The sequence below is a fragment of the Typopeltis vanoorti genome, chromosome 4 (genome assembly GCF_054136105.1).
Source record: "Typopeltis vanoorti isolate ZY-2024b chromosome 4, IOZ_Tvanoo_1.0, whole genome shotgun sequence".
Lineage (NCBI taxonomy): Eukaryota > Metazoa > Arthropoda > Arachnida > Uropygi > Thelyphonidae > Typopeltis > Typopeltis vanoorti.
In genome coordinates this window covers 51,671,992-51,688,339 of record NC_143552.1, presented here as the reverse complement: position 1 = coordinate 51,688,339, position 16,348 = coordinate 51,671,992, and the positions used below count along the sequence as shown (strand labels likewise).

The 16,348-nt window shown below is 37.3% G+C and overlaps 1 protein-coding gene across 1 annotated transcript in view; it reads right to left on the bottom strand.

Annotated features, from left to right (window-relative positions):
• barr (non-SMC condensin I complex subunit H) overlaps positions 1–12,023 on the bottom strand; it is a 346,268-nt gene extending 334,245 nt beyond the window's left edge. The window contains exons 1-2 of the mRNA XM_090391808.1: positions 12,005–12,023; positions 4,529–4,793 (exon numbers count right to left, since the gene is read on the bottom strand). Coding sequence (XP_090247934.1) covers positions 4,529–4,791 — 263 coding nt within the window. The 5' untranslated portion in view covers positions 4,792–4,793; positions 12,005–12,023. The remainder of the gene's footprint in view (positions 1–4,528; positions 4,794–12,004) is intronic.
• Between the last annotated feature and the right edge of the window lie 4,325 nt (positions 12,024–16,348).

Genomic DNA, 16,348 nt, shown 5'->3' with positions numbered 1-16,348 from the left:
CTCATATCTCGTCTCCTCTACTTCCTCCAGTATAACTCCTCCCATAGAGTATGCAGTGTCCCATCGATGTTTCCCAAACCTCAAGACCTTACATTTTGCTGCATTAAACCGACACCCCATTCATTTGCCCATCTATCTAGCTTATTCAAATCCTCTTGCAGGACTGCCATCTGCACTATTACTAATAATCCTTCCCAGCTTCGCATCATCTGCAAACAACTGAATATCCCCTTGCAATACACTGACAATGTCATTGATATAAAGGTTAAACAATATAGGTCCCATTACTGAGCCCTGTGGGACCCCACTTGTAACCCTCTGCTTCCTTGAAACTGCCCCACCATACACAACTCTGTGATACCTATCAGACAGCCAATCCTGAATCCAGTTGACCAATCTGACATCCAGACCCATGTGCTGCAACTTAAATATCAGCTTATCATCTGGCACCCTGTCAAATGCCTTCGCTAAGTCTAAGAAAATGGCAGTATATGCCTTTCCCTCATCTAATGCACTTGTAACTTCATAAAAGGCTAGCATATTGCTAAAACAAGAGTGCCCCTTCACAAATCCATGTTGACTCTCACAGATAACATTACTCTCATCTACCTAATGCTGTATACCTAATCCTTAACTACTTTCTCCAAGATCTTACTAACTACTGATGACACACAAACTGGTCTATAATTAGACACTTCCAGTCTGCTACCGCCCTTATGCAATGGCACTATCTTACCTTCCTTCCATTCCATGGGCACCTTTCCAGCAGCCAGACTTTCATTGAAAAGCCAGGTCAAAGGCACTATCAGTTCCCTAGCACATTCTCTCAAAACTCATGGTGAAATACCATCCAGTCTCACAGCTTTACTGACACCCAGAGTACTCAGTATTTGAAACACACTCTCTTCCTGTACCTCTAAACCTTGAACTTGCCCTATCCCTCTAGCATTAAAACTGACTCCTCCAGGATGAAATACTCCAATAAAGTGTTCATTGAACAATTCTACTATGTCCTCTGCATCAGTCACTCTATTCCCATTTGTATCCCCCAATATCATTCTTCCACAGTTATTTCTCCTCCTACTGGCCACATATCTAAAAAATTCCCTAGGATTTTCTTTGGATCTTATGGCTAATCTCCTCTCATATTCCAGTTTTGTCTTCCTTACCATACTAGTCACTTTTCTGGCCTGTGTCTTATACTCTTCATGCATCTTCTCCTGTCTCCTTATATCTCTTCCACAACCTCTTTTTTGCATGCAATTCCTGTTTAATATTGTTTGTCATCCACTTTACTCCAAATTGTGTCCACTTGTTCACTCGTGGTATACAACTTACCATTGCTGCTAAGAAATATTATTTCATAATTTCCCACGCACTAATGATATCCCAGCCTTCCAATTCCTCCCTCCATGAAACTTCCCCAAGTTGATGTCTTAGACTATTATAATCACCTGCCTTATAATTCCACATGCGTTCCCATCTCTTTGATACTCCTGCATGTCTATTCATTTTCCAAGTCAAAACCATATGGTCACTTTCTCCAACTGGTAGGAGAGATGTCATCTCAGTTATTATCAACTCTTCTGATGCTATAACCAAATCCAAAACGCTTGAACCTCTTGTTCCGTCTATTACATGTTGCCTAAGACCTTTGTCCCTCAAGAATTCCAGAAATTCCATTCCCTTATTGCTACATGCATCTTCCAGTTTATACTACTGTAGTTAAAATCTCCCATAACAATCATTATTCTTGCACTTGCCAAACTCAACTGCCTAAACATTTCCTGGTCCCCACCCTCTGTACTCCTGGGTCTGTAGCAACACCCCACTAAATATCCTGTCTTGCCCACCTCTACCTCACACCATATGCTTTCAAAATCATTAGTGTCAATGCCTTTAAAAATCTCCACTCTTAGGGGACTTAGGTCGTCACTTATCATAAGCAGTACTCCACCACCACGCTTTCCCTTCCTATCCTGCCAAAAAATGCTGTACCCAGCGACTTCTATTCCTGTTATTATATCCTCTTCTGTCAACCACGTCTCAGTGATCCCAATAATTTTTGGCCAGGCTGATGCTATCTGTGCAAACAATTCCTCTCCCTTATTCCAGATACTCTTGGCATTTATATTTAGCATATAAATGCCATTGTTTCAATACCTAGCATTATCCCCTCTAGACTCCACTGGGCTCAGTGTTACCTGATGTCGTCCCCCTTCTCCCAAGTATCCATTCCCACAAGAGGCCACCCCTGCTACCATCCTCCCTGGGACACATTGCCTTTTTCAGAACAGCAATCTCTCCAGATGCCTACATCCATCCTCATTCAAATGTAAGTGGTCTCTTGCATACAATTCCTCTCTGTCCTCAAATGCACTCCAAGCATCCACATATTCCAGTCCTCTCTTGTCACACCTTCTAGCTATTATGTCATTCAATATTACCACTCTTCTGCTCAGTTTGTCATTATCATACCTAGGCAACACACACACTATCTTTCCTCTCTGTGTCTTCTTTCGTACCACCTCAAGCAAGAATCTCATATCTCTCGCTGCCCTATTTACACCACCACTCAAGTCATTTGTTCCCACCATCACAATCATCTCATCCACCCTTTCACCTCTCTTAGCTGCCAAAGCCACCCTTTCTTTCGTTCATCCTAGCAAACACTCCTCGTGCATCCTATCTTGAACACCACGGATCATTGAGTCCCGATACATTATACCTCTTACCATTCCCTCTCTCCTATTGTTTCCATTTTCTCCTCTTCTTTCATTCCCATACCTCTCTCTCATTCCCTCTCTCCTCTTCTTTCATTCCCATACCTCTCTCTCATTCCCTCTCTCCTCTTCTAGCACTGCCATACCTCTCTCTCTCTCATTCTGTCTCTTTCCATTCCTACTGTTTCCATTCTCTCTCCTCTAGCACTCCCATGCCTCTCTCTCATTCCGTCTCTCCTACTGTTTCCATTCTCTCCTCTTCCAGCATTCCCATACCTCTCGCTCATTCTGTCTCTCCTACTGTTTCCATTCTCTCCTCTTCTAGCATTCCCATACTAACCTTCCCTCTCTCCTACTGTTTCCATTTTCTCCTCTTCTAGCACTCCCATACCTCTCTCTCATTCCATTCTCTCATCTTCTAGCACTGCCATACCTCTCTCTCATTCCGTCTCTCCTACTGTTTCCATTCTCTTCTCCTCTATCACTCCCCTGCCTCTCTCTCATTCTGTCTCTCCTACTGTTTCCATTCTCTCCTCTTCTAGCATTTGCATACCACTCTCTCATTCCGCCTCTCCTACTGTTTCCATTCTCTCCTCTTCTAGCACTTCCATACCTCTCTCTCCTGTTTCCATTCTCTCCATTTCCAATTCCATTCTCTCCTCTCCTACAATTCCCAAAACTCTCTCTCCCCTACTCTGATTTGCTTTGCATTTATCTCTTCCATTCTTCTAATCCCATCTTTCATACTTATCCCAAAACATTCCACCTCCTCTTTCAGCTTCTCTATCTCCCTCTGCAGGTCAGTCATTCTAAATCGAAATTCACTCTCCCAAACAAAACCATCTAAACTTTCACAGTCACTCACGCCTTCTACACTATCAACTATTATTTTCTCATTCACATTTTTTTCTTCATTCTCTCCTACACAAGATATACTTGACAAGAAATTATACTCTTCTGTTAATCCTTTACCAAAGCATAAATTTCAGCATGAAGTATCTTCATAACAGTGAAGATACTTCCAAGTCTAGTAAATATGACTTCACATCAACTACCTCAGTATTTCATAATGCAAAAAATCATTATGGGAAAGGTCACTACCCAGACTTGTTTCCACCTTTACTGAGGTCTCATCAGTAGGAGCTAGATCGATCCAGGAAGGGAGTAGTGAAAATATTTCATATGAAAACTTGTTTACGCTTAGGTAAAGGATTGCAACAGGAATTTACTTTCTTCACAAGTATAATATACTTTGTAAAACAGCAGTAAAACCTTCTACAAATACAGCTTTAGTTGCACTGGCCATAATGCCAACTGACCCATTCTAACTGTTCCAGTCCCCATCCCATTCATGATTACTGTAGCCTTGTATATATTTGATTATAACTTCTACTCAAATGACAAATTTACAGCCAGAGTCATCTGAGCATTTCTAATGATTAAAACGCTAACAATTTAATAATCAGCTCAACAGCTCCTACGTTGTAAGAATGGTTTTTACTTCCATAATTTCAGTTTCTCATCCCACAAAACAGCTAACCACATACATGCAATTAAAACAAATAATACACTAATGATTGCCTTAGTTGCTTTGGCCATAATTTTAAATAACAAAAAAACATTATTAAAAAGAATGAAACTGAAAGATGAATCACCCTACATAAAATTTTACATTAAATGGAACAATTTTAGCATTATTTATTGTTTTTTTTTCCTTAAATATCATGTTCCATATAAAATTTAAATTTTGTCACCAAGTAATTTGGAATGGCAATATTTCTTTAAACCAATAATGTACACATTACTTGTTGCTTGGTGTTGCCGGACTATTCACATTTTTCCGTTGGAGTTCCAACATTCTTTCCCGCTGCCTCTGCTTTCTCTCAGATTCATCATCATTAATTGGAACAATGGAGAGCTGTGCTGATTTTGGAGTTTCATGAATCCCACTAACTCTGGACAAATGTCTCACTGGAGTAGTTAATGATCTCCTGTGGCAGCCAAGGGATTTGCGAATGCTTCGCTGTACCACAGGAGATACAGCAACTGCTAACGATCCACTTTCCATTGCTGAAAAAAGTTGGGTGATTGATTAAGTACATATACTCTTAATTTAAACAAAATAATACAGATAACATCAAGCACAATGATATCTAGATTATAATTTCTCTTTCAACTTTCAATTCTAAATATGAGCTGTTAATTTCCCTCACCCCAGCTCGTACCAGTTGTTCATATTTAAATACACAATATACAAAGGTATGAAAAGTAATGCCTGTTTTTGAATAAAACCAGAAATAGTTAAATAAATTAAATTTTATATACAGACATTTTAAGATACTAGACACCCACATTCGGTCATATATATTTATCTACCTTGATTCTAGATACCATTTTTTCGATACTGAACCAATAATCACCAATAAACAAGATGTTTGCTTTCTTTTGAAATTCTTCATCATTTGGAGTGACCGTGAGCATGATACAGGATAAGTGTCCAACCAAATTTTGAAATTTCATGGGCAATAATGGTGAGTAGTATGCAATCAAACATTAATGAAATGTGTTATTACACATTTAATAGACATGCATGTTAGACATAGTATAATGTTTTAAATAACTATTTTACACATGTAAGAGAAAACTAATTAGAATTTATTACTCCTATATAGTTACATTCAGAGAGAAGGCAGAATTGATAATGATATTTAAATTCTGAATATAAGAACAAGTCATACAGTATGCATATAATATCACGTCTTGGTCGCAGCTGTACAGTAGGAGGAAACACTACTATCACAGTTCAGAGATGTGGGTATAGGTGTATAATTAATTAAGTAAAAATTATAAACAACTGCACTCCCAAAACTCAAAGATAGGTATAGTATACAATCTGTATGATTAAGATTAGTACAGAGGCATAGGACTTCACACAATTCAAAAAATAGATGATCCAATCTGAACCTACTGTAGCACAGCATCTTCATATGATTCCATTGAACTCTATGTCTAGTGTCGATGGCATGAGAGGCAAGGCCTGAACCTTCAGATTCCAAAACTTTTATATAATCCTGATGTTCTTGGATTATAATTGTAGCAGAACAGCCACTCTGTTCCAAGTAACAGAGTGGCAAGAACAGGGTATTTGATAAACACCAGGCAAGAAGACAGGTGATAATGTTTCTTTGATTGGTGGTAAGAAAGATGACGACTCCTAAATTAAAGGTAGTATACACGTTATATCTACGAAAAGAGTCCTTGCTATTTGTTCAGGTGTTTCTTTAAGGTAGAGTATCTGATCCTTTTAACATCATATTGCAATCTGGAAGAAGGATGATAATCATCAAATATTTTCTGTACCAAGGTTTCACTGTATCCATTAAGTAATAGAGTAAGTTTTATTTTATTTAATTTTTCTAATAGAAGAGACTCAGAATAACAAATTGTACACCTTGGATGGTGTACAATGCTTTTGATAATATCTATTTTTTGTGAAGGAAGATGATGTGAAAATGTTTGGCCACATCTGCCTGTAAAGAATAGCTTCCTGTAAAGAGAAAATTCAATATTGCCATTAATATAATATATTACCAATATATTAAAGTACAGTAAAATCCCGAAGTTACGTGGTAGGTGGGACCAACAAAAAGGGCGTAAGTCAAATTCATGTAATTCGGAGTATAATTTTGCATGTAATTTATATATACAAACATACAAAATATTAGTTAATTGGGACCAAAGGTTTACAAAAACACCTATATTTTTTAAGAAATATAATCATAATTGTAGTTTTTTGTACATAAAAAAAAAAGAAAGTTATTTCAATGCTGATGGTTTCATAAAATCTAATAGATTCGTCTGATGGCATAATGTCTTTTTCTTGTCACGCAAAATTTCTTCATAGCAAGGCAATGATTTTTTATTCCTTGCCTTGTGGCTACAATTCGTTCCTCGTTAGAATCTATGTCCTCCAAAATCAATAATGAGCATAACTTTAAACGGAATTTTTTTAAACTGGCAATAACATTCAATTTCAGGTATGAAGTGGTGACCAAACCAGTCTTCAAAAATAGAAGCTGTCACCCAAGCTTTAGAATTTGACTTCCAAATCACTGGCAAGCTAGCTTTAGATTTTTTTTTTTTTTTTTAGAGCTCTTGGATTTTCAGAGCAATAAATTAAGAGAGGTTTTAATTTGCAATCAACAGCTGCATTTCCACCAAGCATTACTGTCAACAGGTCTTTGAAAGCCTTAAAGCCAGGAAACGTTTTTTCTTCACATGCGATGAAAGTTCTCTTATGCATCTTTTTCCAGAACAAGCTGGTCTCGTCCACATAAAATATTGTTTGACTGCTATAGCTACCTTCCTCGATGATAGCCTTAAGTGTCTCAGGAAAAGAAGATGTAGCCTCTTTATCAGCGTTTGTCGCCTCTCCACTCTCCATGATACTGTGCCAGTTACAGCTATTTTTAAATCGGTTGAACCAACCATTACTGGCCACGAAATTTTCTTCTTTGGCTGCTTCTCCAGCATCTACTTTTTAGCCTCTCAAAAATCAGCTTGGCTTGGCTACATATTGTCATTTGATTAACTGGACAATTTTTTACTCTCACTTGATTATCACACCATAATTTAAGCATCGTTTCCATCTCACCAATGATCCCATGATGTTTACAAATTATGCTTGAATTCAATGATTGGGCATTTTTCACAGCAGCGAGAATTCTTTTTTCATATTTTATGATTGTTCTTACTTTGGATTCCTGTAGATCGAACTTTTTTGCTAGCTTACAAATTTTCATTCTGCCTTCAAAATCCTTAATAATGTTGAGTTTTGTTTCCAAAGTGAATGTTTTTCTTTTCTTGCTATCTGTAGAAGAATCGGACTTGCTTCTTTTGGACAACATTATTATTTTTTATGTGGTAAAATTTTTATCAAGTACATAACATTAAACAATTGCAAGGTTTGTAGACTATAAAAATCGTGTATGAATGGAGACCGTGCAAAACACGTCAGTGCTTGTTCACAGCATGTGCGACACTGGTGAATGCGGCTGGCGCCGGTAAGATGCGACTAGTGGTGAGGTGTGAAGCAGGACAGGAATACATACATATAAGAAACCATGTAACTCCGGATTCACGTAATTCAGGGTAGCGTAAGTCGGGGTATTACTGTATCCAAAAATGGGAAGCCTTATCAGATTCACATTCAATAGTGAACATGTTGTGAGTATATAAGGAGTTAATTTCATCCAGAAATTGAAGCAGCTCTGTTTCAGAGTGAGACTAGATTGCAAAGATGTCATCAACAAAACATAGCCAAATGCAAGGTCGATGAGAAATGGTGTTAGATATCCGATCTTCTAAATGCTGCATAAAATAATCAGCCAAAGCACATGATATGGAATCATTGCAGTACCCTCAATCTGCTGAAATAATTCATTTTGCCAAATAAAATAACTGACAGTGATAGTAAACTGGAATAATTTGCCAGCCTGGCTGGCCGAGTGGTTAGCATATCCGCCCTCCAGCCAAAAGGCTGCAGGTTCGAATCCCGCCATTGGCATGATCCTGCCAGTGTCTGTGGAAATACTAGTGATGCTGGTCGGCAGTAGATGACGTTGGTGTAGTTGTGGTCAGTTGGTGGAGACAGTTGTAGAGCAGGTGCCCTCCCTCGATGAGTCTTAGGACTCCTTGGAGGTGTCAACAAATAATAATAATAATAATAATTTGACAGTGTCATCAGGGAAATCTAATTGTAAAAGCTGAAGTTTCTTGATACTATCATTTCACTCTTGAAAATGAAGATGTTTTTTTTCTTTTAAGTTAAAACTATTTTTGATATAAGAGTGTTTTTTCCAGTAAAGTTTCGTAGAAGTCTTGAAAATATTTTGCCAAATAATAAGTAGGAGATTCTATGCAATCAACTATTGGACATAATGGATAGCCAGATATGTGTACTTTAGGAAGGCCATAAATATGCCAGCGACAAGCACAATGTATCCGCATCTAAGGAATATGCCTGATTTAACAATTTATTCAATTTGTTTGGCTGGCTTTGTGTAGGATCTCTGTCAATAACACTATAAGTAGATCTCATAGTAAAACATTAAGTCTGCAATTATAGTCACTGGTATCAATGAGCACCATTGCATTTTTCTTTATCAGACATTTTTTATTACAATGTTATTATTTTGGTATAGAGATCTGAGAGCTTTGTAATTCAGGCAGAGAAATATCTGGAGGAGGAGGTTTAGCTTTATACAAAATCCATGCAATCTCAAATCTTAGCTTGTTAGCATCATCTGTATGTAATTTCCTAATGCTTTTCTCTATACCATAAAAGTTAAATGAGGCAAACGACTAGGTATTACAGCAAAATCTGGACCTTTTGACAATACTTAATTCATCATTGGTAAAAAGACGGTTAGTTAAATTTACTATGCATTATTCATGGACAGAGCCTTGTGGCTGTTCTAATAATTTAAACTCTTTATAGCCTAAGTGAGAACATCTGGCTGAGGAAAGAAAATTTCTACAAATTAAATCAAAATGTTCAGGACTAAGATTATTCTGTAGTATAGTTTCGAGTTCAGAAATTTTATTATTAGAAAAGAAGCCTTTGTTTCCTAATCATGGATTTTATTCTTCTATTTGTGGAAATGAGTCTCAGATTCTGGCTCACTGTGAAAGTATTATTATTATTATCAATAACAAAACCTTCAAAAATGAGAAGGGCTGGTTACAATAGGTCTCTATAAGATTGGGCAAATCCTTCATCTTTCAACCTCACCTTCAAAAGTAAAAGCTATGTCCATTTGCAACAATTTTTCTAGTACTCTAGCCTTTTGATGACCACTTGAACACTATACTTAGAACATTGGTTCTTTAGCAGTCACATGACAGTCTTGATGAATCTGTTCATCTACCCTCCTCTGATATTCATCAGTTATGATGTCCATTTGGCTGCCTCATATTTTAGAGTATACGCTGCCATTTTTATTTTGCTACCCCCCCCATTCCTTTGACACTACTAATATCAGTATAATGCATACTGAACAGTTTTTGAAGAATTTCTAAAGGATTTTCATTTCCTCATCCAACTAAGAATTCAATGACAATCTGCTGCAATATGAAAATATCAACTGTTCTAGTTGCTATTATAAAAAGCCTGCAACAACAATAAAAAAAATAAATAAATAAAAAATTATAAAATATTTTTTATAATTGCTCCGTAATGCAATTGGAAGAACAACGGTATGTTGCGCCCTTCAATTGGAAAAAGCCTAAGTTCGAGTCTCGTCATGACGGGAGGAATCTTTATACAGACTTTTTCAATCGAAGGTGAGTTAGCCAATCTCATACAGAGGAAGCAGGGTTTTTTCTCCAGGAAACTCGGGTTTTTCATCCCATACAGACAAATCGGCTCTTCAGAACACACGCAATTTACAGACAAAAAATACTAGCTATGGTGGTGATGGGCAGTAGATGCTGCTGATGTAGATGATTAGATGAGGTTTGGTGTAGAGGTGGAGATGAAGAGTTGTACAATAGGTGTCCTCCTGCGATGAGTCTTCAGACTGCTTTGAGGTGTCATGAAAACAATAAATAATAATAATAAATTTGTGGTATAAAAAAAAACCAAAATTTTACAGTAAAAACTGGGATCAAAAAGATACAGTACTATTATTACATGCCTTCATTGCAGAAAGATGCTCTGTACTACCAGCCATTATTTACAATGCATGAACTACTGTTACATTGTACTAGCATTTTTACACTTGCCTTTATATATCTGAATATAATTTTAGATGCTGATATATTATTATGTGACACCTCTAGGGAGTCCGGACTCATCAAGGAAACAGTGTGCCAACAGCATCAAATGATTGATCCCTTCCAACTACTAACCACGCTCAAACTTGCTTAAATTTTTGCATGAGCCATTAGTAGTACAGGCTCTACCAAATGCAGATGAAAATTCTTACCAAATACTTTAATACTGTTCACATGTTTGGCATGGTACACCCAAAAATTCTTTCTCACTTCAACCACTATTTCACAGACAAGTTGCTATTTCAGCTCTGTCTTTCTTTGCAGGTACTTCCATGGTAAAAAAAAAAAAAAAAAAAGATTCTTTACCCTTAGATAACTGGGACAACAATTTCACAAAGTCTTCTACAAACAAGAGCTTCCATAGCTCTGTCTGACATGGTCTCTTTCGACTAAAGATGAGTTAGCCAGTCTCATACAGAAATTGGGGGTTTTTTCACCTGGAAACTTGGGATTTTCATCACCCCCAGAACAGGCAAACCGGCCCCATCAACACACATGGATTACAGTCATGAATACGTCCCAGCCATATACCAGTCCTGAGCCTGGATAAAAATTTTTTGGGGGGGGGGGTGAATTGGTGAACTACCTTGTAAAAATCTAACCACAAATAACAAATACCTTGTGGGCAATGCCTACAAAGTCACTATGGTCAGAATGACTGAAATGAAAAATAAGATTCTACTTTTATGGTCACCACTCCAGTGAACTAACAACAACCATTTGTCCAATTCCCACTGGGCCTGTTAATTAATACAAGAACAGCAGCTATCCAACATCCCGTTCCAGTACAACTGCAAACATACCAAACCTGCTTCTCCTCTTCCTCATTTATTCCATTCTCTTCTATCCTCTGGAAGAACCTTCCTCATTAAGTATCCCCCAACTACAACTTCCAACGCATCAAGAAAAATATCAACAAATCTCTTCTTTCCCATTTGTACATCAAATGGGAAAGGTGGGATGAAAACTGGACTGATTTTTTTTATATATATATATATATATATATATATATGTGTGTGTGTGTGTGTGTGTGTGTGTGTATATATATATATATATAAATCATCGGAATTCACAGTGACCTTGGAAACAGCACGTTTGATAAAGATGCTGTCCAGGCAAACCAGCCCCATTTATTCGTACGAGATTAAAAGTATGTTTAGAAATTGCATCAACACCTAGAATAGTAATGTTAAAATTATAAAATCATTTGTTATAAAAATTGTAAATTGGCAATTAATATAATCGTTGTGCAAATTAATTTAATGCACAGTTCAATCGAAGAATAAGCCAGCATCTAGAGCTTCAACTATCTTTTTTTATTATTTAGGTTCATGATCTGAATATCTACAATTCACAACTTCGATCAACTGGTTGAGAAATACTCTAAAGACCAATAACAGCTCAAATAAAATTAACAACTTCGAATCATATCTCCAAACACTTACCAGTATTTTCCTCTTTAAATGAAATTTGGCGGTAATATTGAAACAGCGCCACCTACTAAATAATGATTTTCGATATTTTTGAAAAAATCGATACATTTTAAGAAACCTGTCTGAAATGGTCAGCAAAAATATTGCGCAACGCAAACGAACTTATATTATCGCAAAAACGCTACTTCTTTTTCAGAGCGAAATAAGGAATATCGCAGTCACATGTGTGACTGCGATATTCCTTATTTCGGGCAGACAGACAAATCTGTCGAAATGCGTATGGAAGAACACATGAGAGACATTACTTACAAGAGACAGCGAGCAAGTGCATTATCAAGTCATATCCTCTTCTCGGCTAATCCTAATGATGATAACCAAAGTCACAAAGTCTGCTGGGAAAAATCTACTAACATCTTCCGTGGCAGTGACGAAATAGAGAGAAAAATTGTGGAATCGAGAGAAATCATCTTCAATCCTGTTCATCTAAATAACAACTTAAGCTACAACCTCCCGGATAGTCATTCAGCTGTAATCATGTACTGGCGTTCACGTGATGCAGCAAGCACGCACTCTCCAAACAATGCAACAAATGAAAGAACAGCTTCAAATACAACTAAAAAAAAAAAAAATCAGCTAACGCCTTTTTATTCCCGTATATACGGGAGTAGGCGAGGCCATTTAGCCCTATCTAACTTTTGGAGACTGAGTGGGCAGTTCAATCTCCACTGGTACCCAATCAGAGACAGATGGCCCAAGGCTATCACTAATTAAGCGGTACGCAGTGAAGAGAGACGGCTCAAATGTGCCGCCATCTCGTGGTCTCTAACCCTAACACAATATATTTAATGTCTGAAATAGTGTGGGTTCTACGGTCGATTTTCTTGAGTTTACAGGACGAAAAACCCGAGTTTCCGGGAGGAAAAACCTGCTTGCCTGTGCCAGAGATCGACTAACTCGGGAACCGGTCGAAAAAGGGCTTAGAAAAATTTCCTCTAGTCGCCGACTAGACTCGAAACCAAGACTTCCTTCGTGCTGCCTAGCGCGGTGGTGTGCAAACGCCACATCCACTGAGCTACAGAGGCTCTTTCAAATACAACTACAACGTTTTAATGCTAATTATGTAAAAAGACTGTCTATGTTGTTCATAGTCTTTTAACCCTCAATGTTTAGTGTTTTTTCTTTTATAACGTCACCTGAAGAAGGCTGTTACAGGCCGAAACTAGTAGTGTGTTTATATTAAAACCTTTTTAATTAAATCTCGGTTCTAGTCATTCAATTTTTTTCATAAAACTATATATATATATATATATATATATATATATATATATATATATATATATATATATATATATATATATATATATATATATATATATACCCATTTTGAGTTATGTTAGCCAATGTATTAAATATAAGGGATACTCCTAAACAAAAACAGGCTAAAATAGCCGTTAATTATATCTATACAGAACTTCTGTTTCCAGAGGCTGTGTAGCCCAATGGATGTGGCGTTTGCACACGATGGCGCTTGGCCGTACGAAGGAAGACTTGGTTTCGAGTCTAGTCGGAGACTAGAGGAAATTTTTCTAAGCCTTTTTTCTACCAGTTCCCGAGTTAGTCGATCTCTGGCACGGGCAAGAGGGTTTTTCCTCCCGGGAACTCGTGTTTTTCGTCCACCGCTTAATTAGTGATAGCCTTGGGCCATCTATCTCTGATTGGGTACCAGTGGAGATTGAACTGCCCACTCAGTCTCCAAAAGTTAGATAGGGCTAAATGGCCTCGCCTACTCCCGTATACGGGAATAAAAAGTCGTTAGCTGATTTTTTTTACTTCTGTTTCCATTCTTTATATTGGTAGTCGCTTTCAGTTTCACTAGTCTTCAGGAATTTCATGACAAGAGTGGCATTCAAGCAGCTCTACACTATACGAAATTTATCATTTTTGCCTAAAGACCACAGTCCTCTCTGTAAACATCCTGATATTTATAACACTGATGTTCTTATAGCCTTACATAGGGCAAACGTCTAGAAATTTAGAAATTAGGCAGAATGATCATATTGGAGACGTTAATAACAAAGAGAAGACGGTTTGGTTTTGGTTTTTCACTTCTCCAACACTCATTAAAACATTGAATGGAATAAGAGCTCCATGCCTTACAGAGAGAAAAACTTCAGTTCTATCAACATAAAATAATCTACTATGGTCATCTGTTCATATGGCACACTCAGTAGCAACCGAGGAATGTTTCTGTGTGATATTTGAAAATTGGTCATTAGATCTTTTCTCGAGTCAGTAAGTGTTCAGCCAACTATCTTGCACACGGCACTGAACAATAGTGGTTGCCGTTTTCAACTCTTATTGTAATGGTAATGTTATGGTTTATGTTATTAACTTTTTATTGTATTTTTATCTTAACCCAGAAGAAACCACAAGTATCTAGTCTTTTTTCCTTTTATTTTTATATTATTACAACCAAATAAACCCAATGTATTTCACCTTATTAAATATATATATATATATATATTTAACTTTTTGAAGATTAAATGGCAACCGTCTACATCCTTAGCTGATATTGATACATGGCCCCAAGGATTTCATAAGCATCCATAAAAGACATTATGGAGATAACTCTGCCACCTCGTCTCTAACCTTAACACTATATATAAAATAATATATAGCTAGGATAATGCCTTTCATTCTTAAAAGAAAGTAAGTGAGGACGTTTAGCCCCAACCATACAGTATAGTTGTCCGCCCAGGTTGGCTGAGTGGATAGCGTATCCGCTCTCAGGTCAAAAGGCTGCGAGTTCGAATCCCGCCATCGGCATGGATGTTTGTGATTGACTGTGGAAATACCAGTGGTGGTCGGCAGTTGGTGGCTTTGGTGTAGTTGCAGTTAGTTAGTGATTGAATGTCGGCGAAGGAGTAAATGCCCTCTCTCGATGAGTCCTTGTACTTCTGGAGGTGTCAAATAATGATATAATGATAAACTAACTTTTTGAAAACTAGGAAAGTCAACTCACCTCTTAACCAATCACAGATATCTGGTTCAAGGTATCAATAATTTTATTGGCATCCGGAGAAGAAGTACAGCAAGCAATATCTTTCAAATAATATCTAGAAATGGCTGCAGCAAGCAGCTGTAGCCATTTTTAGATATTTCTGAGGTCGCATTTCTTTTGTTGCTGTATTAAAAAGGCGCTGCTGTGAGAAAAATAATCCTATTTCCCAATGCCAACGAGAGATTGACTCAGGAAAAAATCTTTATAAAACTTCTAATCAGATATTAAAATGAAGGGCACAACGATATTTTTTTCTGGCAGTATTATTTGTTTCTTTAGTAACTAAGGAAACACATGCCATTTTTGCAGTGCTTTATGCTACACTTGCACATATAACGTCTTCCACTAATCTTTAATTCCATAAAAGGAGTAAGTGAATCCGTTTAGTTCTAACTTTGTGAAATTGTAGGGAAGGAAGTCTGTACTGTCAGCCAATCACAAATATTTTGTATATCACTGCACAGGCTTCATCGGAGTGACCACATTTCAGAAATGTTTTTCAGGTAGTATTCATCTACATGAAATTAACAGATGGGATAGAATAATTTATTGACTGTCTGCTGAGTCTCCAAAAGTCAAGACTAAAATGTCCATGCCTACTCTCTATAAGCAAATTATTATTATTATTATTATTATTACCACGGGCTACTCCAGGAGTCTTTAGACTCATCGAGGGAGGCCCTAAACATCATGTTCACACAGCTGTTCAACATTATCACAGTATCTATCATACCTTGCCTTGAACTCGCTCACTGTCATAGCACCCACAACAGACTCTGGCAGCTTATTCCACTCATTTACCACTCTAAAAGTAAAGAACCCAGCTCTAACACCCCTGCTAACCACGCTCTTGCCCAGCTTCCATGGGTGTCCCCTAGTTCTCCCACCACCAGTCGTGATCTCAAAAATATCATCTGAATTAATCCTATAGAATCCTTTTAGCAATTTGAATGTCTCAATCATATCTCCCCTTTTTCGCCTATCAACTAGTTTCTGCAACCCACAAATCTTCAACCTGTTCTCATATGGTGCATTCCATAGACCTGCTATCATCTTAGTCACTCGCCTCTGGATCCTCTCAACCTCCTCCCCATCAAGAAGGAACCGAGGTGACCAAATCTGGGCACAGTAGTCGACGAAATAAAAGGCATTGGCTGATAGCCGAAACTCAACATATAGTTTCATGAAAATATTGTTTCACATCATTAGGCGAAATAAGCAAATAAACGAAAAAAATTTTTATAACAGCTATCATACATAATGGAATATCTGAAAGCAGAATAACAAATGGAAAG